General features: G+C 42.2%; 4 protein-coding genes across 4 annotated transcripts; all 4 read right to left on the bottom strand.

The window, feature by feature from the left end:
- Positions 1-4,398: 4,398 nt before the first annotated feature.
- LOC109486172 lies at positions 4,399-6,958 on the bottom strand. The gene is made up of 4 exons (XM_019789879.1): positions 6,697-6,958; positions 6,319-6,477; positions 5,684-5,835; positions 4,399-5,170 (listed from the first exon to the last, which is right to left on the bottom strand). The coding sequence occupies exons 1-4, from the start codon at positions 6,824-6,826 to the stop codon at positions 5,027-5,029; spliced, it is 585 nt and encodes a 194-aa protein (XP_019645438.1). The 5' UTR covers positions 6,827-6,958; the 3' UTR covers positions 4,399-5,026.
- A 1,197-nt stretch (positions 6,959-8,155) lies between these two features.
- On the bottom strand, positions 8,156-12,070 carry LOC109486182 (bilirubin-inducible fluorescent protein UnaG-like). Its single transcript, XM_019789895.1, has 4 exons — positions 11,872-12,070; positions 9,387-9,574; positions 8,834-8,944; positions 8,156-8,439 (listed from the first exon to the last, which is right to left on the bottom strand). The coding sequence occupies exons 1-4, from the start codon at positions 11,945-11,947 to the stop codon at positions 8,392-8,394; spliced, it is 423 nt and encodes a 140-aa protein (XP_019645454.1). The 5' UTR covers positions 11,948-12,070; the 3' UTR covers positions 8,156-8,391.
- Positions 12,071-12,777: 707 nt separating this feature from the next.
- On the bottom strand, positions 12,778-16,416 carry LOC109486183 (fatty acid-binding protein 2, liver-like). Its single transcript, XM_019789896.1, has 4 exons — positions 16,072-16,416; positions 15,265-15,440; positions 13,662-13,772; positions 12,778-13,285 (listed from the first exon to the last, which is right to left on the bottom strand). Exons 1-4 carry the CDS (start codon positions 16,145-16,147, stop codon positions 13,238-13,240), a joined length of 411 nt encoding a protein of 136 aa, XP_019645455.1. The 5' UTR covers positions 16,148-16,416; the 3' UTR covers positions 12,778-13,237.
- Positions 16,417-20,020: 3,604 nt separating this feature from the next.
- LOC109486063 (E3 ubiquitin-protein ligase Topors-like) lies at positions 20,021-25,642 on the bottom strand. Its single transcript, XM_019789752.1, has 6 exons — positions 25,503-25,642; positions 24,633-24,783; positions 23,936-24,075; positions 23,431-23,700; positions 22,778-22,874; positions 20,021-22,451 (listed from the first exon to the last, which is right to left on the bottom strand). Exons 1-6 carry the CDS (start codon positions 25,640-25,642, stop codon positions 20,148-20,150), a joined length of 3,102 nt encoding a protein of 1,033 aa, XP_019645311.1. The 3' UTR covers positions 20,021-20,147.
- Between the last annotated feature and the right edge of the window lie 953 nt (positions 25,643-26,595).

Genomic DNA, 26,595 nt, shown 5'->3' with positions numbered 1-26,595 from the left:
AATTACGTCCAAAGATACGATGGCATCATTGGACCCAAAACAGAATCTTTCCTTCACCATGGAACCAAATTTAATCGTAACGAGGGCTCGACTATGCTTCCAATTTGAGTCCAGAATTGACCAGCTTTAAATAACCTGTTGCAGGTCAGAGTTATCAATGATTCAATCTTGTCTCTACGTCAGTGGGCATCCCATAATAGACTGTGACTTCCATATAAGGGATGGCAAATCCTTCCAGGCAGTTTTCAATCGTCTCGAAGAGATAACCTTTGCCAAGTTGAGTTTGTCTGGAATTGGGGGAGAATTTCGGACTTTTATCACACTGAATGGTGCGTAGATGTGGACCGAATTGGTGGCACAAGTGTCAGAATATAGAAGGAGTGGAGTCTGGGGTATATCATGCATTCTGTGCCACTTCTGGTATGGTATATAAGTTTTCTGTTCCCTGGTTTACCGGTTGCATTTTTGCAGGTTTTCAAGTACAAGATACACCTGCACGGGAAATTGAAGCTGTCCTTGGTGCTGAACACTGGGTACAGTGGAAAAACATGTTAGCCTTCTGATATACTCACCTGAACGTACACACACACACACACACACACACACACACACATCAACGTTTGCACAAAACAATGACATGAACAAAGATCATAAATAAAAAAACAAAGCTGTCTCATTCGAAACACTTCTTCCAAAATTTGTTAATAAATGAGTAATTGAATAATTGAAAAGACCAGCGTGCACACACCACACAAACCAGTTTATCAGCGTTAGAATATGTGATTATATCGTGATCATATCGTGATGTGATTATGATATTAGACACGGTCTTCTGAAACCATCTTCAATCATGCACGGAAAGGACGTAACCATATAAATTACCTAATTATACCTACGTGCCGAGGGTAGATTCTGCATGTCATGTTAGATGTTCTAATAACTTGCTAATGAAAGACCCCTGTCAAAAGTTTCATCAGGTTGGTAAGTCACTGAATAAAGAAATTCTTTTTACACAACCAAATGTTTTATTCACAGCCGACGTTTTGGTGACCGTCTGTCACCTTCCTCAGGGCAATTCACATTGCCGGTTCACATTGCATAGCAGCACAGGTGTCGCTACATATACGTTTTGTATTTTACATTTTTATCTAATGGTATTATGGACTCCATTAGTATATAGATGTTTGTATCTTAAGTGAACTGAATACTTTTTGGCTCTCATCGAAATTGACATGTTACGTAAAGGTGAATATAGAAGTGGATGCTATGGTCCTCTTTCAATTCGCCTTCCAATCTCAGGGCAATCTAATTGCAGACGTAACTCCCTGCGTCTTTCAACCGGCTGCCAGGTCCTTGCGAAAATGAAAAGGTTTCGGTGCATATCTTGACACTAACACTGAATAGCAACATTACCAGGGAGTACTTGGATATCCCGTAAGAGCTTTATAAATCTTGCATGAAGGTTTCTAAGTGGATGTATGATAATTAGCCAACTTGTAACGAGGGAGAGGTCACGAAGTCCACGAAACTTTAGCTCAGGTCATGCACTAGAACTGTAAGAGGTAATCTTCCTATCTATCTCACAGAAATCTGGTGCTCCGCTGCGCTGATTCTTCAAACAAATCAAAGAGGTGAAATTCTGAATGATTGTTTCGCCTCGGCTTGGAAATGAATACGGACGTCGCGGGTGCTTCATATGATCTAACCCTATTATCGATACAGGTCGGAGTTCTTTTCGTTTGATTTTCATATCATCCTTTCAATTGGCCTGGGCATTAAAGTTATTTTAGCTGCCAAGTCTCTTTCGTCCTCTTCTGAAAACTAGATAGCAGAGAGGACGAGAGAGACTCTGTAGCTGAAATAGGTTTGGTAACTAGGCTACTTAACTACGACTGTACCATCAGAGTGGCGTCGTGTGGCGTAGTGGTAGAGCGTTCGGCGGTCAAACAAGGAGACACGGGTTCGATCCCGGGTTCGGTACTAGCGACATGTCCGAACATGCTACCCGGCGTTGTGCCCTTGGAAAAAGTATCCCCCCTTAATGCATTAGAGGGACAAGTCTCCAACGGCAGTTGTCTTCAGCTGGCGGACGAGAGCAGCGCCAGGCGGGCTAGCGTGATCAAGGCGGACCATGAGCGTAACCAAGTCATCCGGCAGCTCGCTGCAAGCATCCCAACCGGAACCAGCACGTCTCCCTTGACGTGGTACCGCTGGAGAAGACGGATGCCCAAGTGTGTGGGTCTCAGATTCGCAACCTGTTATCCACCTTAAACAAATCTACGCGAGGGCCACCGTGTCAACCCTCCTCACTCGGGTGTAGGGACTGACACGGTTATCATGCTCGGAATCACGAGTGATTGCCCACACTATACATACCATACTATCATCAGAGTCAGATATGGAAATACGATTATTCTTGCAAGAAAGATAACCCGATAACGTAACAGAATGGGCGTCCATTTGCCAGTATAGGATCTCTCCTGGAGGTGACACGAGCTAAAAGCTTCTATTAATCCAGACACATGGGAGGATTTGGTGGCTCCCCTAATCTAATGCGTATCTCTGTATCAAAAGATTACTCGCTACACATTGTGCTTTTCCTGTTCCTTGTAGAGGCATCAGAAGGGACTGATCATCATTATGTTTACTTTCGCAGAAGGTAAACATATTGTTTTTGCCCTGTTTCTTCTTCCTCTTCTTCTTTTCCAAACAAATAAGGTCAATGACCTGAACCAGACGTCTGTCACCATGGTAACTAGTGTTGCAATTTTATAGCAGGAGGGATTTAGACTAGCCTGGGTGCCATCCCCAGTAGTATATTCGCCAGCTCTAGAGCTGGCGAATATACTACTGGAGATGGCACCCAGGCTAGATTTAGACTCCTGTCACCATATATATGAATGTGCCTGAGTAGGAATTAACAGAATAGAACATGCGAAGGTAAACATTATGCATTTGCTTTGCAGTAATGATAGCATTGTTTAGTTTTTGTAGACTTAATCTTTATTGATTTAAAGTGATGACTTGTGAATATAAAGCTTAAGTGATGACATCTAGTCTGATATGAAATCTATTCGCCGAGCCCACGGCGTTGGTGGCTTTCGTCAAATTCTTCTTCATAAAGTAGGTGTGCATGTTTGCAATATACTAGTAGACCAAGGGCCCATTATACACTACATATAAGAACTGTTGGTGTATTGAATACATCTTGTCAATGTTGAGAACCATCGCATGCCCAGACCCTGCACTTCTTCAAACGACTTTGATGCTGACACCATACCGGCGCGGGTCTTTAATTGCGTACTTATGTAGGGAGGATTTGGTTAATGGTGTGGTGGGCGGACTTGTGGGTCGATGTCGTGACTTGAAGGTAGAAGAGAAACTGATGTGAAATGCTGAGATGACTGCAGGGTTAGTGAAGACAGACGTGAGGACATTACCGATGATGGGGAAGTGGTAACATTGATATGATTATCCACATCAAGACAGGTTCTCATCCTACATATACATTCTTTTGACGTGCATCGTCCGTGGGTTTCATCGGAGGCCAAGTAAGGCCATGTTGATTTGATGATATGGATGACATCCACGCGCACATGAATTTTTGGCCGTTTCCAAAAAAACGTTTTCAACCATACTGTAAATCGTACAAAACGGTTGCAAAATCAAGCAAATATATACCGTAAAAAGAAATATTGGAAAACCATACCAATGTCGTAGAATGCCAAATGAAATGTAAAGAAATGAATTTGAAGAGTAGATTATTCGCCGGTGGCATATCAGGACTCGAACCCGGGACCTCTTGGTTCCGAGCCGAGCTCTCTGCCATTACTAGCTAGTACGCCACACGACTCCACTTAATTCACCGGGTTGCAGAACGGACAACCCAGGAGTGTTCTGTAGCCTGCCTTACATCTGTCTTACTTGGAAATCTAGAACTAGAAGATAAGGCCATATGGGGGAGTTAAACCAACTTTGAACGAGAAAACAGGGAAGGTCCGCTTTAAATTTGGCTGAGACTGCTTGTACGGATTGCAGTTCCATCGTTGGCCGCAAGAGGGGAGGAGAATTACGCCATGAGAAATTTTACGGTGTTCTATAGTAATAGAATGGGGGATCAATATTAACAAGTTGTAGTGTCCCCCACAGATCTTGCACCTTTGTTTTTATTGAATTCTTGATAAAGATCATTGTCATGCCTACAGATTGTTACTTCAGACATTTTCTGTCTTGAATTCGTAAATATCCACCCATCAACTTCACGGAGTATGGTATTATATTGGTAAAAATATCAATACGCACACACATATTTCTAGTAAGAAATTACTAGTTTATTCAGCAATAGACAGACAGGAAGTTCCAGCAAAGGAGCAAGTTGCTTTCACCAATATATATGTAGAGAAAACACTAAATGTTAATCGTTGTACAATATCATTAGATGCGGACTTACACTTCTAACCATGTCGAATAATTGTCCTATCTTTAGTGTCCCTATCGTCACTATTTTAAGTCCTTAAACCCCATAAAGTCGTTAACATGGCTGAACATATTTTAATGCGCTCGTTTTGTAGTGATATATACGTGGACTGATTATTGAAGGTACAGCATGACTACACAGTTGACATTTCTTTAACAGCTGTTAAAGTAAGGAAGTATCAGTCCTCAGGTTATGTGTAATAAGTCGGTTACAATATTCATTTATGCAAACAGGAAAAATGTTATATATTTGGCCATAAAATGCCTAAATGACTACAACAAGCTCTGTAGTACACATTCAAACAATTATGTTGTTGTGATCTTTTGCAAACTTGACAATGTAATAAAAGTATTGACCTATTTGTTAGCGTCTAACACAAAGCACACCAAATAGCTGAACTGTGAACTGATAGAGCTGCATGTATTAAACTCTGTGCTAATCTTATTAACTTTCTTCGTTAAAAGTGACCGCATTGCGTATCGTATCATTCCATCCTACCGATGAACTAGAGTCGAAGTAGCGTAAGCGGCGGTCAATTTGCAAGTTCTCTTAGAACTCGAACAGCCTGATGTCGCTACAGGCGTTGAAGTAGCCCGGACACTGCCCAACGCAGCTGTAGCCGTCCCACAGGTCCACGTGCCCGGTAGCAGCCTGAAACCCGCAGTTCTGGAACACGATGATGCCGTCTTTCCCCTAGTAGGATGGAAAATACACAGTTGGCGACAAAAGGGAGCGTTCTATTATTACATTTACCGAAGGAAAACATATTGTTTTTGCTCAGTTTCTTCATCCTCTTCTTCTCCAAACAAATAAGGTCAATGACCTAAACCAGACGTCTGTCACCATGGTAACCAGTGTTGGGTAATATCATGTTGCAATTTTATAGCAGGAGGGATTTAGACTCCTGTCACCGTATATATGAATGTGTCTGAGTAAGAATTAACAGAACAGACCATATGCGAAGGTAAACTTTGTAAATGTTCTAGTTGATGAGCGCTCTTACAGTAACTTGACACAAAAATCCTAAAATCCGCACCAAAAGGTGTAAGGCATAAGCAATCATAACGATGCAGACAATAACTAATTAGTTGCTATTTTGCCGTTTGCTATATATCTATTCTTCTTTTATTAATCTCTTATAGTTACAAAAAGTCATGGTTGCAATTTTGACCCTACAAAAGGCACATGTTTCTCGATTACTCTTACCCGGAAACTGCTCTCACTACTTCCGGTGACGTCGGCATCACCGTACTGGTTCTCCAGGTAACAGCGCATGGTGGCCACACGGATGATGTAGGGCCGGCCCTGGCTGTCTCTCACGCCGGACCAGTTACAGGAGCCCGGGGCAATCTGCCTTCCTACAGAGGACAAATAAAACCCAAATCTGATCGACTTCTTCTGGAAACTTGACTATATTCCTCGTAAACAAAGTTTTTAACGTTAACGCTTTTTAGCAGTTTTGTTGTTGTACAGTTTTTGTGCTCAAGATTTCATTTAAGAAACTCTTATGCACCAAAAGTTAAAGAGGAAAAAATGTTCTGCGTCGATATCTAAGAAAAACAGTCCATCACAGAAGGGTTTGATTCTACATTGATCTAGAACACAGAGCAGAACAACACAGTTCTCTGTCGAACTTAGAAGGCTACAATGCGGCAACTAATGTTCTGTTACTGTGCTGACCTGGCAAATACTTTACTTGTTGACCTGGAAAAGGGCACATCTTTTATATCTGCAAACTGTATACAGAAATTTGCAGTTGGGGGCCTTGAACGGCAAATGGATGTCTTATCACTACAGTTTGCAACTTTGTTTAGACTGTTTCCAGAGATAAGTCGACTTACCCGCGTAAGTGAGCGCGCGGCTGACCCTCATGGCGCAGGTGTTCTTGTCCACCACCCCGTATAGCCAGGAAGAAAGACCCTCCTGGGCCACCAGGCCGTCCCAATCGATGGAATAATAACGAGGGTAGTTGCTCCGAAGCTGCGAAAAGCTCGGCCAACCTTAGCAAAAAAAGATAACAGTGTTTGTTAACGTTGGCTCGTTTTCTATTGAAGACTGTCATTAAAAAAAGAAAGAATGTAGACTTCGTGGTTCCTCCGTGCCAAAGAGGTGCATGGTGTCGTCTCATGGGGAATTTATGAACATAAATGTTCCAAGGCGATATCAAACTACTTTTCAGGGTATATACTATCGCTTGGTACATGGTACAGGAAACTCACCAGGTCGGGGTCTCGGATTGTTTGAGCCTGAGCTTGAGCCTGAGTGTGAGCCGCCAGACGAATTGCATGCGCTGCTTTCGTCCCAAACGCCGGCGAAAAGTACAACGACGAACAGCACTGCCACCTTCATCCTGCTGGCAAACTTGACCGTAGAGCTTTCTTGACGTTCTCGGCAGCCAGTGCTCGGAAGAGTTTGAATTCTGCGTGAGCGTTCTCGGCTTTTTGAGTTGCGCAGTGCAGAGATTCTTTATGTTTAACAAGTGAAGCGTAAACTTCTTCCTCATTCCTTTCGGTAATTCATGTCCCCCCATTTGGGGTAACGGGTCACGTCAATAAGTACTTTGATATAGACCCTTAGGCTAAGTCCAGCCTTCTGTTGTTATGTTTGCTGGTATTTATTATGGCAACCGCACGTAGAGTGGCCTTAACTCCTAGTAGGAGAGCTTTATGCTCAATTCTTTATGCTTTGGAATTGATGAAATTTCTTCCTCATTCCTTTCCTGTTTTTCAAATAGTGTGAAAACAGTAATCGCCTCTGCCAGGCTTCGGGAGGTGGCTGGATAGAGTAGAATCCATGGTGAGAAATCGGCCAAATAGAGAGATAGCATGTCAGGGGAGTTGGTCCGCTGGAGACGGCAAACTGTTCTCTCCAGCAGACCAACTCCCCTGGCATGCTGGCCGATTTCTACTCTTTCCATCCGCCTCCCGAAGCCTGGTAGAGGCTAGTAATCTGAGGGTAGCCTGTGGACACAAGCTCTTTGTCCGGCTCTTAAGGAGCTGCCCACCCCAAGGTGGTGGACTAATTAGGAAGCCGGCGAAAAGCGAGGTGCAGTCAGGCTAATCTGAGGGCAGTCACGTCGACAAGTAATTAGTCTTAGCTCCAGACTAGCCCTCTGCTGTTATATTTGCTACAGATGTTAGACCTTAGATCTTAGATGGCTTGATCTCAGGGTGCATGTAACACTACCTATCAACTTATTCTTGTTACCTTCGTCAGAAGGTTATGTGTTTAGCTACACCATATATAGGGGTTGCTGATTTTGTGATCGGGTATAACTTGGGATTTGGTGCATGTACATGTATCTTTATGATATTTGGTAGGTAGGATGAGGTTGGGAAAAGGAAGGTCAAGGTCAATTTCGGGTACTCTACTGTTTTTGTAAGGTACTGCAGCAGGGAACATGGGTATAATATCTCGTGCTGTGGCCATGCTATGGTCTTGATTTTTGAGTGGTAAGTACTTGGTGTGGTTTTCAGCGAAATAGCTGTTTTTGGAGCTGCTGTGGTCATTTTTATGACGGAATGTGACTAGACGGGATAACTTTTGATGTTGTGAATGTTAACTTTTTACAGTATTTTGTAGATAGTTCATTAATAAGTAGAACCACTGTGTATTAGTGGATACTAAATAAAACAGAGGAAGGCATTAAAGAATAAAGAGGTCGACTCACGCACACTCACCAAATTCAACACATATATATTTAATCAAGTTAAAAAAATGCCTCTTGACCTCTCTATTAGCGCAATACAAGTGTTCTTAGCACATGTGATACGGAATGTAAATCTAGTTTTAAGTGAACAAAAACAACTATTATGGGCGATAACTATTAAATGATCATTGCTGAATGAGTAAGCCACACAATCCGCTTTACTGTGTAGGTTGTCGTCCTTTGCGTTTGGATGCGGTCAGGCCGTCTATTTGGTGTAGAAGACCTTGGCCGTGACGGAACCAATGGACACAGTCTGTAGTAAAGATAGATAATTGCGAAGTTAGTATATTTATGTGCAGTATATGCATATAATGTGAGAATAAGCTGATGTCTGTAAGTCACTGGCTAATTCAAATAGGTCAAGAGTTGTAACCAGAAAGTTAACATTTGCTGATTTGCAGAGCGCCTTCGCATATGGTATGCTCTGATAATTCTTACTCAAACACATTCATGTATATCGCGACAGGAGTCTAAATCCCTCCTGATATAAAATTGCAACATGATGTAACCCAACACCAGTTACCATGGTGACAGACGTCTAGTTCAGGTCATTGACCTTATTGGTTTGGAGAAGAAGAGGAAACAGAGCAAAACAGTATGATTTCCTACGGTAAACATAATGAAATTTGCTCGGAGACTTAGCCCACCTCCGTGAGTTTGCCGCCCGACACCTCCTTCACCATGGTGCCTTTTGTCCCCTTCCCGTCAAAGTCAGGGTAGCTGTAGGTCAGCTTCCCGCCTGCAAACGTCACAGTGGCCTACAGGGGGCGCAAATAAAACATAAGACAGAAAGAGTAGAAATCGGCCAAATAGAAAGATTACATGCAAGGGGAGTTGGTCCGGTAGAGAGAATTGTCAACCGAACAAACTCCCCTGGCATGTAATTTAATTCTCTATTTGGTCGATTTTTACTCTTTCCAGTTGCCTCCCGAAGCCTGGTAGAAGCTACGATTACATACAGTACATGTAAGCGATCAGCGGACACCTGTTTAATCCTTCTAATCATGTAACTCGTGACAGTATGCATATTGTATGTACATGTAGCGATGCTGAAAGAAGTTTCGTTTCGTAGCTTCTTGTTGTCATGCTTTTTAACACCCTCCCCATTCGGTATCCTATAGGTTGATCAAACATGCTCAAAACATTGCAACTTCCTCCAGTACCTCTTCCCAACACAGAAAATCGAGCTCTGGATTTTACCTTGCGCTTCTGCCCGTCGATCCCGACGTCCTCGTACTCCTGCCCGAGCTTGAAGGTGTTGGTGTGTGCCGGCTGGTCGGGCCCGGCTGACGTGGAGCTGGCCTTGCACGTCACGGTGTCCCCGTCCTGCGAGAACTCGTAGGTCAGCGTGCCGCTTTTTACGGTGTCGAAGTACTCCTTAGGGCACCCTGCAGAAAAATACGTCAACTTTAATTACAATGTAAGCATCTTTGAAAGACCACATAACGGTGATATTTACGTACTATAAGACGTGTATAGACGCGTAAAGATGGAATATAAGTTAACGTTCAGCATGGGAGAACTCGTAGGTCAGCGTGCCGCTTTTTACGGTGTCGAAGTACTCCTTAGGGCACCCTGCAGAAAAATACGTCAACTTTAATTACACTTTAAGCATTAAGTTGCTTGGCATCTTTAAGCATCTTTAAGTTGCTAAAAGGCTACGTGAAAGCCGGAAAATAAGGATCCATCCGCACCTATGGAAAGACCACGTAACGATATTTGCGTAGGTCAGCGTGCTGCTTTTTAAATTTTACGGTGTTGAAGTACTCTTAAGGGCACCTTGCAGAAAAATACGCCAACATTAATTACAATTTAAGCATGTTTTAATGATTATTTACGACATCTTTAAGTTGCTTAAAGTGAAAACCGAAAAATAAGGATCCATCCAGTGTTTGGGACGTAATTAGCAAGCGTGTGCCGCTTTCTACGGTGTCTAAGTACTATTTAGGGCACCCTGAAACACAAGCGTGTACTCCGTGAATACGGTTTCATCAGGTTGGTAAGTCACTGAGTAAAGGGACTATTTTTACACAACCAATTCTTTAATTCAGCCGACGTTTCGGTGACCGTCTGTCACCTTCCTCAGGACAATTCTGACTGGTTTACATTGCACTGCAGCACAGGTGTCGCTGCTACAGATGCATTCCCAAACGTACAATATTTACATATGTACACCAGTGCAATGCGAACCAGTCAGAATTGCCCTAAGGAAGGTGACAGACGGTCACCGAAACGTCGGCTGAATAAGAGAATTGGTTGTGTAAAAAGAGTCTCTTTACCCACGAGTGTGTACTGTCAGCAGGTCCTTTACTGTACTGCATCGTAAAGTCGTCTTAAATTTGATGTGCCGCCAGTCACAAGAGGTATGTAAACTTGTCCCTGCATTCTTGAGTATGGACATAAGTGGTGAGGTACCAAGAGAGGTACCATAGAGGGCGTATGTCAGACCTAAATGGCTCTTGTTTTAGTTAGACGTTTTGTGAGAGTCTTGATCACTACTGTGAAGTTCTACGAGCGTTAGCCAGGCCACTACCTGGCCTTATCCAGTGTTATTCCGATCACAATGATAGTGACACGCGAAGACTGATAGGAGTGCCGCGCCCCCTAGCGAGCCATCGACGCTCGACCTTGAAGTTGAACACCTGAGAGCCGATGGAATGAATCTGGCTCCACTAAATGTGATTATTGACGCTCTCATGCCCGTAGCCAGGGGGTTCGGAAGAACACCCCCCCCCTCAATTGCAAGGCTCAAAGGTCTACTTTTTATCTTAAGGTCCAAGATTTTTTCTTTAAAAGGTGGACTGATTTGTATTATTAGCAGGGTTGGAAACCCAGAAAAACTGATCACTTTGTCAATCATAAAGTTATCTCTGATTTTTCCTTTGAATTCTCAAAAGTGCGGGAAATGCCATTTCAGAAGGTTCAATTTTCAAAATTTTCCTGGGGAGCACGCCCTCGGACCCGGGCCTAGCAAACTCGCACCTACGGCTCTCGCTGGTCCCTCAGTCGGTAAGAAGAACCCCCCAAACAAAATCCTGGCTACGGGCATGGCTCTAGAGGACTTTGACCTGGTGGTTGCCATGGGAATGCTGGCCGCCGCGTCGTCGCGATGATTCCAAGGCCGGGCATTCCTGCGTCGCGCGAGGTTCAATAGTGGTTTCTATGCGGGGCTTCCATTGGTTTTTGTAAAGGTTCAATACCCCGAGCAAGAAGGTTGAATTGATTGTGCACAAACTTCTTAGAAAGGGATAAAAACAGGCCTGAAATGTACGTTTGTGACAAAAAATTAAGGAGCCGATTGGTGACTAAAGCTGAATGAAGAAGCTAGGAGGGGTGGATTTTAAACAGATGTAGTTTACGTCGACAGTAACTCACACGGACGCGAAGAAAGGTTCACAACAGGTGTAGGTGAGGACCGTTCACATGCAATTTGTATGAATCGTAACTCCATGGCCACACAAGACGCTACTGGAAAACTTTTTGGTAACGCAGCTGGCGACAAGTAACACAAAGTGAGAACAAGCTACCGTTGCTGCTAGCTCTTCCAAGTTTTTTTCTCCGAAATACGTTGTACTCTTTTTGCTCTCCGTATCCACCAAAGTATCCAAACCGCTGATTCAAGCAGTAAAACTAATGAGTGTCTTAAGACTCAACGTAGTAGAACTACTTAACACAGAAGTCTTACCTGTAGCCTCAAGGTAGGCATCTAGATTCTCATTCCCAGCCGACTTCCAGGTGCCGTTTAGGTCGGTAATAGACATGGTGTCAGAAGTGGGATAGAATCAAAACGGACAGAGGGGAAAAGGCTGGAACTACTGCAAGTTCAAAATCCCTGCACTGAGGTCTGGAGAGGACTCCAGGTATTCAGTTCAAGAGCTTTATACGAGTTTTCAGTCAATTAATCAAATAGGCACCGCCCACAACGCCCACCTGGTCTTAAGAATGAACGTGACGTTTGTCTTTAACTACATACATGGCCTGTATGTGAGGCCACATCCCTTATATTCTTTTAACACTGATCTTTGATCTTCTACATTTCTTGATAAAGACTCAAACAAAGTAGGGTATATGACGGGTCTTGTGTCAGAACAAAAACGTATCAGCTCATATGTTATATCATATCGCCACATTGCTACATTTCTAACAACCTCTCCTAATCTATGGAGCCGACATGGTAGACTTTAATCTAACTCTAACGAAAATTGTAATACATAACTGCAATACGTCGTTTCCGTTGCCTTTGAGTCCCTTACAGTGTTTGGGATGTAATTAAACAACAGGACCAATGACATGTCAGCTTTACCTGGCAACCAATCACGGCAGGTAAAGCCACCTAACCGTACGGGCGCATGTACGAAGGTGAACTACAACCATATATGGTAAACATCATTATAGCCCCCAGTCTAGACACAGAAATAAATGGTTTAGAAACTAGGAGGCGAAGAAATAAATCTTTCAGTTACGTAGCAGCTTAGTGTTAATGGTGTAGATAGTGGGGGCACTTGGCCGGGCACAAGTCAACATTCACCGGTTATAAATGTGGTCAATGGGCGTCCTGCGTTTGAAGCATCGTGGCACAGTGACACATTTATTAGAGTGAAGTTTATTGCAGAACGTTTAAGCTTTGCTATCATTTAAATAGGGTTAAGTATGATTTATACGTTTATTACGCTCAGCTATGATTGACTGCTAAGTAATTACAAAATTAGTCTTATAAAGATGTTACAACATTTTATTGCCAGCTATCACACAGCAATCACAATGTTTCCGCTTAACAGTATATCAGTGCCTAGTTACATGAAGTATTTAGTTTGTGCGATACAAAAACGCCCTCTGATTGGTGGAGCATCTCTAGGGGCGGGGCGTTAGCCTGAGGGACGCTACTTAACCCCGCCTCCTTTGAATCTGGCTATTATACTTAACTCCGCCTACATTTTGACGATCGTGCACATGATTTAATTAAAATGTAGCGTGTAAAAGATTCTGGCTATGGCTACTGGTGCGTCCGTTCCAGGGGTGTACAGGAAGACATGTCACGTGATGTTCCCTGTTTACTTCTGGTACACAAGCTTGGCCGTGACGGAACCAAACGTGATCGTCTGAAACAAAAAAAATTAAGAGTTGGTGACAAAATCGTACAAAAAATTAATCTCCATCTCAATGACATCTCCCTACGACACACACGCGCGCACGCACGCACGCACGCACACACACACACACACACACACACACACACACACACACACGCGCACACACACACGCACGCACACGCACGCACGCACGCACACACACACACACACACAAACAAACAAAAACACACACTCACACAAATACACAAATTTAAAAACTTAACCAAATTCAAAATTGTTACATTAGTCAACAAAATGGCTCCATGGTTCAAAATTCACAGTGTCTTTCTATTATAAGATCAAGGTAACCAGTGCATTTCCCGTCATGCCCTATCATGTGACGTACTTCCGTTAGGGTGTTTCCCGCCGCTTCCCTGACGGTGAGGGTCTTGGTCCCCTTCCCGTCAATATCCGCACAGGTGCTGGTCAGTTTGCCGCCCTCGTAGGTTATAGTGGTCTGGTAGTGGACACAAAAACTTGATTACTTTCTCATACTTGTTTGTTTTGACAAGTAGAAAAAATCAGCTTCTCGTCCATCCGTTTGTGAAAGAAATTTCAGTATGTTTATTGTTTAATTGTGAAAAACTTGAGCAGATTCAACAGGATTTGCGAAAAAAGACGACTTTAACACAATTGTGTGAAGAGACACACCAAAATGGTACAGATACTACAAGTAGAACTTTTAGGGAGTGTATCATTCAACTAAAAAAGGCTGAACGTGTCACAGCACGAAAACCGATATTTAACAAAAATTTCCGCAATATGTAAAGAATTATTAAAGGTGGGAAGATATTTCAGCAGACTTTACGACTTCGTAAAGGCCACTGAAAGGCAAATTACGCCTTTCCGTCACCTTTCAGTGCGCTTAAATGCGACGTAGATATAATGCATTACTTTACGCTTACCTTTACAAATCCGTAAACTAGAGTTCCACGATCTCATACCTTCGCCAAATGTTAGCCTTTATGAATAAGAAATATACTACTCACCCTGATTATGGATTGCATGAATTTTTGCATGAATTTTTGCACCCTATATTGCATGAATTATATCAGTCTGTTGATCATATTCTACACCAAAAGACAGTCTTATCTTAACAAAGAATGCCATTTCCTCATAAATTATGCAAATGTGGTCCTTATTTGAATAAGTTATGTTTAATTATGTTCACCTTCACTTAACTTTCAAACACCCCAAGTATGAAATTCCAGGCAGTTACCACTATGCAATTATAACATTTTCTCATTAATTATGCAAATTAAGTCTTCATTTGCATAATCGATATTTGCCTGTGTTTCTCTCGTTCTTAATAACATATGCTACAATCCTGAACTTCCTATCATGGAATGCAGCTGATTTATAGAATTTCCTCATTAATTATGCAAATTACATCAATATATCAAATTATATCATTATGTTAAGCATCACTTAAGCTACCTACATACCAAAAATCACGATGACCCATCAATCGGTTCTTGAGTTATCCTCTTTTAAACATTTGTCCTTGAAACCCCCCTGCAGTTCCAGAGCAAGCCACTAGAGGGCCCAAACTCATGCCACTTCTTCCCCAGCACAAGAGCTACCTACCACCCCAATTTCGTCACCCTAGCATGTCTACATCACGAGATATCAAAACCGGAAGTTCAGCTGCAGTACCATAACAAGCCGCTAGGGGGTCCAAAATTTAATCAGTTCCACGTCTCATGAAGACCTATCAACCTACCAAATATCAAGACAATCCATCTAAGCCTTCTTGAGTTATCGTGCTGACACACACACACACACACAGACACACGAACGCCAACGAAAACATAACCTTCTTGGCGAAGGTAATAACTAGAGGTCGTAAGAACGCTAACGTGCCAAATGTGTACTCAGTATACACATAGATGGGTGCATTGACACACACACAAAAAAAAAACTGCAAAATTAAGCATTTCTCCGCTTACCGGGTGACTTTTGCCGTCCATGCCGGTCTCGCTGAAGGCCTGGCCGAACTTGAAAGTGTTGGTGACCGAGCGGCCGTCGTTCCCAGTGTTCTTCCAGGTCACGCTGTCCCCCGCCTGCGAGAACTCGTGCGTCACTGTCCCCGACTTGATGGTGTCCCAGTACTCCGAAGGCACACCTGGAAAGGAAATTGACATTTTCTTAAAGCGATATCATGTAAAACTTTTTTGCACCAAAAGATTGAATATAGATACTTGAAATTTTCTCGTCTAGATTGTCATTTTGAAGAACTTTCAACATATCAGCGTCTTTTTTCCGGCCACTCAGCGCAGCGCGAGAATAAGTTGCACCAGGCCAGCTGTATTTTAGGAGGCCCCTAAAAAGAATGTAAACAAACAGCGGTTTTCGTTTGGGTATCTTTGGTAGCCTCAACACACTTTTGCGGCACAACGACATTGATCTTTTACTCCCCAAATGTCATTATGAAGCCAGGTAGACTTATAGCGCAAGAAAATGTGTAAACTGAAAATTGATTTTCAATGGGGCCCAGAATACAAAAAAAAATCATCAATACAACAAACAAAGAAAGTGAACTTGCGACAAAATTATAACAGATCGTAGCACCTATCAGAAGATTGTGAGATATTTTCGTCTCTTGTGATTATTGCGCAGTACTGAACATTGCATGCAGAAAACCTGTGGCTTCGAGCCAGACTGCTGCGCGTTTTAGATTATCGTCCTGAATAAATAAAGAGTGGCGAGTTAGAATTCGAATAATAAAAGAGAAAAGAAAAGAATACTGGCCGTACCTGCAGCTGTGAGATAGGCGTCCAAGTTGTCGTTGCTCTTGGCCTTCCAGGTCCCGTTGAAATCTGCGATCGGCATGGCTGGTTTCTTTAAGACACTTGCTGAGAGACTGACCGACTTTTCTTGATCTTCTGGGCGAACTGGTACCAGACGTGGTCTGTGTTCCTCTTTTATAGGCAGGAGGATATCGTGTGATTCTTGTTTAACCAACACTTGATAGCGTCAACATGTCGGCCCACCCCCTAGGTTAAAATGTTTGCCAGTTCTAACTGCCAGATAATGATATACGTTGATTACTTTGCCATAACAAAGTGTATATATTGTTTCTGGTCTCTGACAGAAATTATGCACTCTATGCATACTTTCTAGTTAAACATCGCGTTATTGCAATATATATAAGCACGAACGACATAACTATGGCCCAAATATGTTTTCCATGTATAAATTTGAGCAGATGGACAACACATTGGGGAACGGAGAGATGGGAGAATTGGGATGATGTTACCACATACACTGGTCTATATGTGTCACAACATTAGGGCTACTATTCTATGTTCTGTGACCATAAAATTTAAGAGTACTATGGTTTACAGTGTGTACGTCTAAACATTCACTCTCAATACAATGCCAGTGCAGGGATCAACAGCAACTGTTATTATTTTAGTGGTAACGCAAACGCTAAAACAAGCGTTGTAAGTTATTTAAATACATTTGCTTTCGTCGTCAACATCTGTCGTCCTTCCCCAAATATGAAGCTTCACGAACCTTTACGAACGTTTGATTAAAAATGTCTCCTTTATCTGTCTGGTAATTTCGTTTTTAAAAGCCTCACGCCCACCTGTTATCAAGAAATTTATCAACGTTCGGTACTTGAAATGGCCCGTCTGGAGAACTTACCAAACATACAAATATGTTCACTACGTACTTAAACATTGCTCCACATACGTCTATATCAAAGCACACAGCTAATTTAAAGTTCCTTGACCTTTCAGTTAACTTGTGATTACTTTTGCAAGTCTGGGGTGTAGGGAGTTGACCGGGCATGTGACCGGTCACATTAGCCTACATCGCAGGCCCCTCTGAGGGCATTTAGTACGTGACTAGCACTAGACTGACTGACAGATAGAGGGCATTTAATTTTATAGAGCTGCTTTCTGAACGTTGCCGTAATTTCTGACGTCTGTAATTTCCGGCGTTAGCAATTAGAGAAAAAAAATAGTCTATTTCTAAGTCTCCATCAGACTCTTTTGCAGGCTGGATAAATAGTAGAAATCGTCCTTAAAAGAATGTAGCAAGCAGGCAGGCAAACTGGACCCTCTATGGCCGGCCAACTCCCCTGGTCAGCTACATTCCTTTAGGCCGATTTCTACTATTTTTCAGCCTGCAAAAGAGTCTGGTAGAGACTAAGAAAAAGTATGTACTCAGCAAAGACAGTATGAAAATGCCTAACGCCAAGCCTAGTATCCAGGCTAGGGCCTGAATAGAGCCCCTCATTCATGAATACTGGGTGTCTGGAATTAATCAACTGACTGAGTAGAATTTAATTTTGACTTGGTGCATGTTAGGTGTGCGTAAGGTGTGTTTATTTTAGTTGCCTAGTCGGCACACATACGTGTACACACCGCAAAAACGTGCCTATTTGATTATCCTGCAATCTTACTGATAAAATACATAGCCTGACAAATTTCTCTTAAACTGTTAAAGATTGACACAGTAATTTGCCAGCCTCCAACGCTACAGAGAATCATACTTCTACGCATTGCAGATACAAGAAGGTAAAACCAAGAAACATTTAACCTACTTGATATATTTGGTACATATTAACCTTCCGCACACTGAAGTAGCAGTTTTGTGCTGCCATTTCTCTATTGGTTGTGGGTTAAGCAGCAGGGAGAATGTTAAAGGCATCCAGTTCAGTTTTAGGGCTTGGGAACCTGATGTTTCAAAGTCAATATTCTATCCACACTAAGTTAAAAACAACACTATCCTAATGTATATCAACATTCATTGAGCAAATATACCCAAAATTCTAACGAAAAACTGTTACTGAAAGGGCCCTGGGTTGATTTTTAGGGTACCACCCAGAAAATAATTAGGACTAATCATAGGGCTTGTTTCTGTAGTTTTAAATGGCTAATGTATGAAATACTGACTCAAATGTGCTAATGTGGGACAGTATGTGTCAATATCATACAGATTGCCTTATTCAGAATATTTCCAGTTTTGCCGCCCTGAAATTGCATTGGATGCCTTTAAGAGAGTTAATAAGAAAGCAATTTTTTTAAGAGTGGGCCTTATCACGTATTGAGACCCATTCCCTCACACTGTGTTACCACACCTGCAGTTTGTTTGCTGTTGGGTTCAGCCGAAATGTCGGGCAAACTGCGAAGGGACTAATCATTAATAGACGCGGTACTGGTAGGCATTGCTGGGGACATTCCGTTCATTAACCACAGGGTGGGATAAGTGGCAAACTTTGCAGCAAAACGAGTAGGCTTGTTGGCAGAATATGTTAAACCACAGAGATTTTACTCTTCTTTGATACCGACCAAATTTGTCTTTTATTTTCACTTATCTTCAAGATCCACCACAAAGATAAAATACAAATAATAGAAAGTGTATTTACAATTTTATGTACATCAAGGCTAAGAAAGAATACACACAAAGTAATGTTGTGAGACTGATCACATAATGATGTAAAAGTACAATCGAAGAAAATGTTCATGATCTAATTCTGATTCATTGCCTAACTGAGCTGTTACAGATCAGAGCACTGTTTTGCTGTGTTGAGATATGTTTGAATAATCTTGAAGCACATGTTTCAGGGCTCAAAATCCTTTTTTGTACTGGTGCAAGTATATAGCATTAAAAATTACCTGCCCCACTCAGAATTTAGGAAGTATGGATCATACTAAGAACTGTTCAGAAACCATGGCCATTACTGTATTTTTTATAGCAAAAGCAGCAAATAAAAATTCACTTACACCCACATGTATATATAAATCCAGTACATGGACCAGTGCAGGTTACATATGTGGTAGACATCAAAAATAGCTGCACAGCTCTAATTTTAACTGCACTAACCTGTGTATGCACTGTGCCACAGCCATATTTCAATTCAAGCCCTGATTATGGTAAACATCCTGTGCAACCATTCTGGTACAGAGAAATTAAACAAACAATAATTCATAATTCACAGACGTGACAAAATAGCCCGTTATAGTAAAAATGTCACATTGGGTGTGTATATTATAAAGGTAACACTTGCATAGTTCTTGATTTCGTACATTTTGTAAACATTCATTGCATGGTTACATAAACTGGCAAATAGCCCTGTAAAATCGCCCATCAATTAAACAATTTGATATCCAGATGGAAAAGATGGATCAGGTAATGTTCCAACACTTGTCACCTTAAATTTGGAAAGACACTGGAGATTTGAAAAAATTAATTCACAATACACAACTCATCTGTACTTTTTCTGAATATGCACTCAAGATTGTCAACTTACATGTATCAATTGAAAAAAAAATGCTTTCATGTGTTGGATGGTGTGTGTTTTTTCTGTATTTCTTTCATCAATATCATTCTAAAGATATGACTTGAAGTGACCAGTGTTAAAACTCCGGCTGCCTTCTAAGCTGCCTGAACTTTGAGCAGACATTAGGCCATGTTGATTTGATTATATGGATGACATCCTCTGGGAACCACAAACTGATGCAAGCGTGTGAATAAAAAAAGTTGCAAAAAAGAATTGCTTTCATTATGAAATCTATGTGGTCATGAAGGTTGAACAAATGACACAGAGTATGGTATGGCGAATAATCAAATTAATTTCTTTACATTTTCGTCTTTTTGGTTTGATTTTGGCATTCTATGACATTGGTATCGTTTAACTTTTCAAATACATGTATTTTTTTGCAACTTACAGTATATATCTGCTCATTTTGCAACTGTTTTGTATGATCTTTTTTCGTTTGGAAATGGCCGAAAATTCCTGCGTGCACGGATGTCATCCTTATAATCAAATCAACAAGGCCTTATCTATTATAATGGTTTTGGCTTTTCTACTTGTATTTCAACTCCCTTCCCCGCCATTTCTAGAGATCACAATTCTCCTTTCATCCTGACACTTTGGTGCGAGGACTATCCTCCTGTGGGAGGTACTGACAACTGTTTCATCAACATCCTGCTCCAACTGCCCCTCTTGTGATGTCACTTCCTGTCCCATGATTCCTTCCTGTGACATCACTTCCTGTTCAGGTGACCTCCTGATGACCCTCCTTTCTGATTGGCTGACACCTGACTTATCACCATCTTTTCTAAGGAAGCTATCTGCACTAGGGCCAACTTTCCTACTAACTGGCACATTTGCTGACTCAAAATTATCTAACCTAGCAGAAGCAGCCTGTGTTGAGTCAGTCTGACTGTCTAAATTCCCTGTCGTAATATTGTTCTCTGGAAAGTCTTCCTCAGTCCTATTTAAACAAGTCTCTTCAGCGTTGCCTGCACTGGAACAGCTTGCTTCATCTTCATGTCTGAACTCACAGTCTGTACTTTTGTTTTCTTTGCTGTGTTGGTCATTCTGACTGTCTTGAGTGTTGTTGCAGTCTTCCCTGTCCTGAGTTTGATCTACTACAACTGCTACAGTTTCTTCAGTGGCATCACCTTTCTCAGACGCAGATACAGTACTCAAACATTCCACATCACCTACACTACTCTCTTCATCCGTTGAGGAATGTTTTTCTGTGTTTTTCTCCTTGTCCTTGGATTTTTTGTGCTTCTTGCTCTTCTTTTTATGCTTGTGTTTCTTTTTACTCTTGTGGTGGTGGTGCTTACTTCTAGACTCTTTTGAAGACATCTTACAGAAGGTTACCTCCACTTCCGAGTCTTCGTCATGCTTCCTGTGACTGTAGCTGTACTTGTGGTAGTCGTACTGATCTTGTTTTTTCTTCCCATCATAGGTAACTTCCAGACTGGAGCTGCGGCTACGATGACGTGTTCTGCCCTGGTTCTTGTATGTGCCTGAGTACCTTACTGGTGAACCACCTCTAGAATGTGGAGACTGCTGATACTTCAGCTGAGGCCTCTCTACCGACCTTGACCTGCGTGCATGACCTCTATACTCATGATGGTCTCTCTCCCTCGAAAATGGTGACCTGTCCTTTGACCTTGACCTATGAGGCCTCTCTTTAACCTTTGACCTATATGACCTGTCCTTTGATGTTGACCTCCATGATCTTTCCCTGGATCTTGACCTGTGTGACCTTCTTTCATGACCTATGTCCTTTGACCTTGCTGAAGCAGGTTGATGGGTAGAGTGGGAAGAAGTTGTACTTTCCCGATGACTTCCTCTGTAACCTGAAGCTGGAGAGCCCTCCAGGTGTCTTGTTTTCTGTTTCCTCTTCCCTCCTGGCTTGTTCAGCAGCCTTTCCTTCTCCCTGTTCCTGGACGAGCTCCGTGACCTGCCACGAGACCTTCTCCTCGACCTACTCCGTGACCTTCGACCTCTCCCCTTTGATCTATCCCTTGACCTGAAATGACCTCTGCCTCTGGAGCTAGACCGACTCCTTCTAGTCCTACTTCTCGACCTGCTCCTTCTGGATAAGTCCTTGTACCTCCCCTCTCTTGACCTTCTTCTCGACCTTGACCTCCTGTTCCTTGACCTTGACCGATACCTTCTGGATGAAGCCTTTGACCGTGTTGAGCTCTTTAAGTTCTCTTCAAGTGTTGAGTTCTTTTCTTGAGGAGCTTCATCCTCAGACCCTGAGGATAGACTGATGAAGGCATCGGGTGTCCGTTCTGCCAGTGGTTTGATGTATCCGGTGAAGACAACTGATTCCCCACTGGAGGAGCTGTTAGCAGGGCTGTGTGGAGGGCTGTGTTCAGTCCTCACACACTGCTGCTCTCGTACTTCAATTTTAACTGTAACTGAAGGTGCAGGCACTGTCGGCTCTTGGTCAGGATTCAACCCTGAAGGCCCCGGAGTCTCGTCATCCCAACCAGACGTACTGGTCACCGATCTTCCGGGTTGGGTCCTCGGGGTGACCGAGGGGCTGTCCCACGTAGAATGCCTAGGTGCCCAGTTCAAGTAAGCTGTTGGGATGTTAGCATTAGCAACACTGCTAGCTGAAGGCACGTGAGGCGTAGGACCAACGTTGTGAAAATCTGGAGGAGTCAAACGGTCAAAATTCGGTGTCCGAGGAGACGATATCGGCGAGACATTGCCGAAAATTGGGGACTCGTAGATGACGTTTCTGTCAAAGGCAGCCATGTCGAAAGGGTACTTGGCAAACGTTATAAACTCGTGCAGAAAGTGGTCTGTTCTGTGGAGGAGGTAAGGTTCTAATGTGTGTTTGATCGTCGAGCTGCCCAAGTCAACCTGTAAATTGGAAAAACAAAGATTATCAGCATTTTTTTTTCAAGTAGCAAATAATGGAACAGAAAACTAGAAAGGTAACATTTGCAAAGCAAATGCATAATGTTTACCTTCGCATATGTAAATCCTTACTCAAACACATTCATATATGTGACAGGAGTCTAAATCTCTCCTGCTTTAAAATTGCAACATGATGTAACCCAAGGCTAGTTACCATGGTGACAGACATCTGTCATTGACCTTATTTGTTTGGAGAAGAGGAAGAAGAAACAGAGCAAAAACAATAAGTTTTCCTTCTGTAAAGGTTAAAACATAAAACTTGTACCCACCTGTTGGATGACTGTTATGATGAGCTGCAGTAAGAAGTCTACAATGTCTCGACTGGCCACCAATGCTTCCAGCTCACGACTCAGCCAAGGAACAAGCCTGGGTGGAACAGAAACAAACTTCTCAAGCAAAGCAGTATGAAAGAAACTCTATCTCCTGTTGCTAAACAAGTTTGGCCTATCAACTGTTTTTGTTAGTGGGAAATTATGGTCTTTGTATGACAGTTTACCTATTCTGATCTAAATTGACTAAAAACAAGGTACAGTTACAGCTATACCAGATGTTTAGGTCCAGACCTGTACCTAAATAATTTTTTTTTCTTCACTTCAATTTTCACCTCAAAACAAAGCTCATACAAACCACTCACATGTTTTGGGTTACATTAAGGAACTGTAGACAGATGTTTGTTCATCCTAGACTTGAAAAGGTACCCATTTGGGAAGCTTGTTCCATAATGATGTAGTTCTAGGAAAGAAGCTTTCAGTTTGGAACTTCCTCCTGAGAGATGGAGCAATGCTCCATGGAGGAAGAAAGGGTGATTTACTTCTGTAGTAGTAGCAAAAAAGGTACAGGTACAAGAGACAGTACAGGTACACAGCGCTACCAGCAGTTCTTACGGTAGTGGATTTTTGAAAACTTGTCCAACCCTGACTACCTGTGGGTAACTGCAGGGTTCCGTCTGTAAAACTGAGCTGAGATGTCCCTACTCCTCCCCTCGTCACCCTGCACACCTCTCGCCCGCAGTCCTCGCGAGTACACGCGCTTCCGGATGGAAATCGTGGACATTCTCCTCTCTGGGCGATAGCGGCGGGAGCAGTGGATCCTCTCGTGGCGGGCGTAGCTGTGGAAGATGGCCATCTGCTCGTCGATTCGGACGCGTGACTCGGCCATCATCCTCCGCCCCAAGTTAAGCGTGGTTCTGTACCTGTTGGCAGAATGACAGTCAGATTATCAGGCCGTAACATCAACAGTGGTCCGTTATTAGAATAACCGACCACTTTTTTGGACTGTACCATTATACAGGGGAGAGGGCACTAACTTATTGAAGAGTATTTATCAATTAAACAACGTATTGTTTACTTTGACTGATATACTTGAAAATACAACACAATGAAAAAGATGAAAACTATAAAAATTTAAACAGAAAAAGACTAAACCACCTGAACCTCTCGCCATCAATGGTACCGAAGGTCCCGTTGCCCAGTGGCAGTAGATAGTCCTGCTGGTAGTCATCTATGGACTTCACAGTGTGGATGATGGACTGGAAATCAGTCTTACACAGAGGACATGTCGCCTTCACCTAGTAAAAGTCAAAATAGTTAAGTTAAGAAGCAGTTCAAAGGCTAAGCTGTTCATTCCAAGTAGATTTGTTGTGATTACAAATTGCAATTCGCAACAACCCTTGTAGAGTTCAGTTCAGTATGGTCACTGTTACAATAATTGAACAGTTACAACATCATCAGCTCAACTTGTTTATAGAGATATGTTAGTTGTCCTACTCTTCAAGCAAATGTATGGTTCGTGGCTCTGTCCTGCTACATGTACATAATGTAACCCAACACCACAGGGTGTCTGTGACAACACGTTACCATGGTGACAGACATCTGAGGCAGGTCATTGACCTTATTTGTTTGGAGAAGAAGAAGAAGAAGAAGAAGAGGAGGAGGAAGAAACTGAGAAAAAACTACTCTCCAAGCAGAGGTTTGGGTTTTGGGTTATTTTTGGCATGTTTTTAGGCTTTTTCATCAGGGTTTCCATGCACTGGAATTTTTTTTCACCCAACCCAACCTCTGCTGGCATTCACCCCGAGCAAAAACAATATGTTTTCCTTCTGCGAAGGTAAAAATAATGAGGCACCTTTGACCACTCCTTGATGCAGGCGTAACAGAAGGAGTGGAAACAGTTGTCCGCGAAAGCCTTGTTGTTGAACTGCTGCAGACAGATGGAACAGTTCCTGTCAGGAGACGGAGGTGCCGGCTTCTGGACCCTCCTGCTGCCCTCATCTGAACTGTGGAAAAAACACCATTCAGAACATTCAAAGGTCAAAACTTATCAAAAAGCTGTGGAAAATGCACTATTCAGAACATTCAAAGGTCAAAAGTTATCAAAAAACTGTGGAAAATACACCATTCAGAAGATTCAAAGGTCAAAACTTATCAAAAAGCTGTGGAAAATACACCATTCAGAACATTCAAAGGTCAAAACTTATCAAAAAGTTGTGGAAAATACTAGTTCACCATTCAGAACATTCAAAGGTCAAAACTTATCTAAAAGAGTTACTAAGGGGTCCTTCCTGGTGTGAGTGGTTCAAACCTTACAGTCTTGTGGCTGTATCTGGGGTCAGGCTTTTAGCTAGGTTTTTTTTGTTGGGTGTCCAATTTGTTTACTGTATGCTATGCACAGCAAAGCTGCTGACTGTAGTTCTACTTCCCACTGCTAGGTGGCAGTGCAGTGCGTAAAATACAGTCCCAAAGCAAAGCATAATGCTTACCTTCGCATATGGTCTGCTCTGTTAATTCTTACTCAAACACATTCATATGGTCAGACAGGAGTCTAAATCCTTCCTGCTATAAAATTGCAACATGGTGTAACCCAACACTAGTTACCATGGTGACAGACGTCTGGTTCAGGTCATTGACCTTATTGGTTTGGAGAAGAAGAAGAAGAGGAAACAGAGCAAAAACAATATGTTTACCGAATTCGAAACAATACACTGAGTGTTTTTACCTTTCACTGGAGCTTGAGAGAGATCGGGTACAGACTATAGGTGACCTCTGGGCTGCTTTGCCACACTTCTTGATTCCCGACTCCTCTGTCTCACTGTCACTACTGATGATGTAGGGACTCTGGTTCTGTACTGTAGCCATGATGGGCTGATCCTCAGTTGATTTGCACTGCCATCACTGAAAAGACAAGAAAGTACAATCTGGGTTGAAGAGAGAGACAACTAAGACAAACAAAACTTCTTTTTCTTCAGTAACAGGGTAGGATAGGATAGGATAGGATAGGATAGGATAGGATAGGATAGGATAGGATAGGATAGGATAGGATAGGATAGGATAGGATAGGATAGGATAGGATAGGATAGGATACTAGGCTAGGCTAGGATGGGAAATAATGGCGAGAGTTCAGTACAAAACCTGCCATCAATAGTAGAAGAAAGACAGGATCGGTGGTATTCGGTTACGCAACACCCCCCTCCCCACGTTTTCCTTGCGTTTGAGAGTGATTTTACCAACTTTAATAAACGTTAGGGTTCAAAAGTCAAGATTAAAGTTCTTCTATAATGTAAACTGTACCATATAACACAAGTAAATATACATTGTGGCTGCTAGAAGCAACGTTACATCGACGAAAACGACAAGAAACACTCACCAAAACTTTCTCATGTCGCCATTTTGTTCAACTCCTGAGGTCATGACCTTTGATTCTAGACGAAACAAAATGATTTTCAAACGTATTTCTTCCTTTTAATATTATCGAAATTTAATTTTCAAAAGAAAAAATAGAAACGTTTTCTGTGTTCATCTCAATTTCTATTTTAATGGTCGTTTGGATTAAAAAAAAAAATAAAGGTCATAGGTTAATGATACCACCAAAATGGCGGAAAAACGTCTTAGATGAGTTTGGAAGAGAAATACCGTCAAACTGTGACGTTTTCCTGACGACAGAAACATGTGGGTGATCAGTAAGAAGGTCCAGGAGTATCTACTGTTGTTGGTGAGTATGAATCTGGATATTTCTTGGGATTGTAAAGTAATTTTGACGTTACCTATCGCCTGTTTTCTTTGCTCCTCTTTTCAGTTTTCAGCCTTTTGTT

This window comes from Branchiostoma belcheri, unplaced genomic scaffold (genome assembly GCF_001625305.1).
Source record: "Branchiostoma belcheri isolate BF01 breed outbred unplaced genomic scaffold, Haploidv18h27 scaffold8, whole genome shotgun sequence".
Classification (NCBI taxonomy): Eukaryota; Metazoa; Chordata; class Leptocardii; order Amphioxiformes; family Branchiostomatidae; genus Branchiostoma; species Branchiostoma belcheri.
This window is presented reverse-complemented; position numbering and strand designations above follow the sequence as displayed.

Excerpts from the sequence above, each read along its gene's own strand:
- LOC109486172 (XM_019789879.1), bottom strand. The coding sequence starts at position 6,826 with ATGAAGGTGGCAGTGCTGTTCGTCGTTGTACTTTTCGCCGGCGTTTGG. Across the intron at positions 5,836-6,318 it reads CCGCGCGCTCACTTACGCGG|GAAGGCAGATTGCCCCGGGC; the intron begins GTAAGTCGACTT and ends TGTCCTCTGTAG. Across the intron at positions 5,171-5,683 it reads GTAGTGAGAGCAGTTTCCGG|GGGAAAGACGGCATCATCGT; the intron begins GTAAGAGTAATC and ends CCATCCTACTAG.
- LOC109486182 (XM_019789895.1), bottom strand. The coding sequence starts at position 11,947 with ATGTCTATTACCGACCTAAACGGCACCTGGAAGTCGGCTGGGAATGAG. Across the intron at positions 9,575-11,871 it reads TGCCTACCTTGAGGCTACAG|GGTGCCCTAAGGAGTACTTC; the intron begins GTAAGACTTCTG and ends ATTTTTCTGCAG. Across the intron at positions 8,945-9,386 it reads TCGACGGGCAGAAGCGCAAG|GCCACTGTGACGTTTGCAGG; the intron begins GTAAAATCCAGA and ends CGCCCCCTGTAG.
- LOC109486183 (XM_019789896.1), bottom strand. The coding sequence starts at position 16,147 with ATGCCGATCGCAGATTTCAACGGGACCTGGAAGGCCAAGAGCAACGAC. Across the intron at positions 13,773-15,264 it reads TGGACGGCAAAAGTCACCCG|ACCACTATAACCTACGAGGG; the intron begins GTAAGCGGAGAA and ends GTCCACTACCAG. Across the intron at positions 13,286-13,661 it reads CGGGAAACACCCTAACGGAA|ACGATCACGTTTGGTTCCGT; the intron begins GTACGTCACATG and ends TTTTTGTTTCAG.
- LOC109486063 (XM_019789752.1), bottom strand. The coding sequence starts at position 25,642 with ATGGCTACAGTACAGAACCAGAGTCCCTACATCATCAGTAGTGACAGT. Across the intron at positions 23,701-23,935 it reads ATTGATGGCGAGAGGTTCAG|GTACAGAACCACGCTTAACT; the intron begins GTGGTTTAGTCT and ends TTCTGCCAACAG. Across the intron at positions 22,875-23,430 it reads AACCCTGCAGTTACCCACAG|GCTTGTTCCTTGGCTGAGTC; the intron begins GTAGTCAGGGTT and ends TGTTCCACCCAG.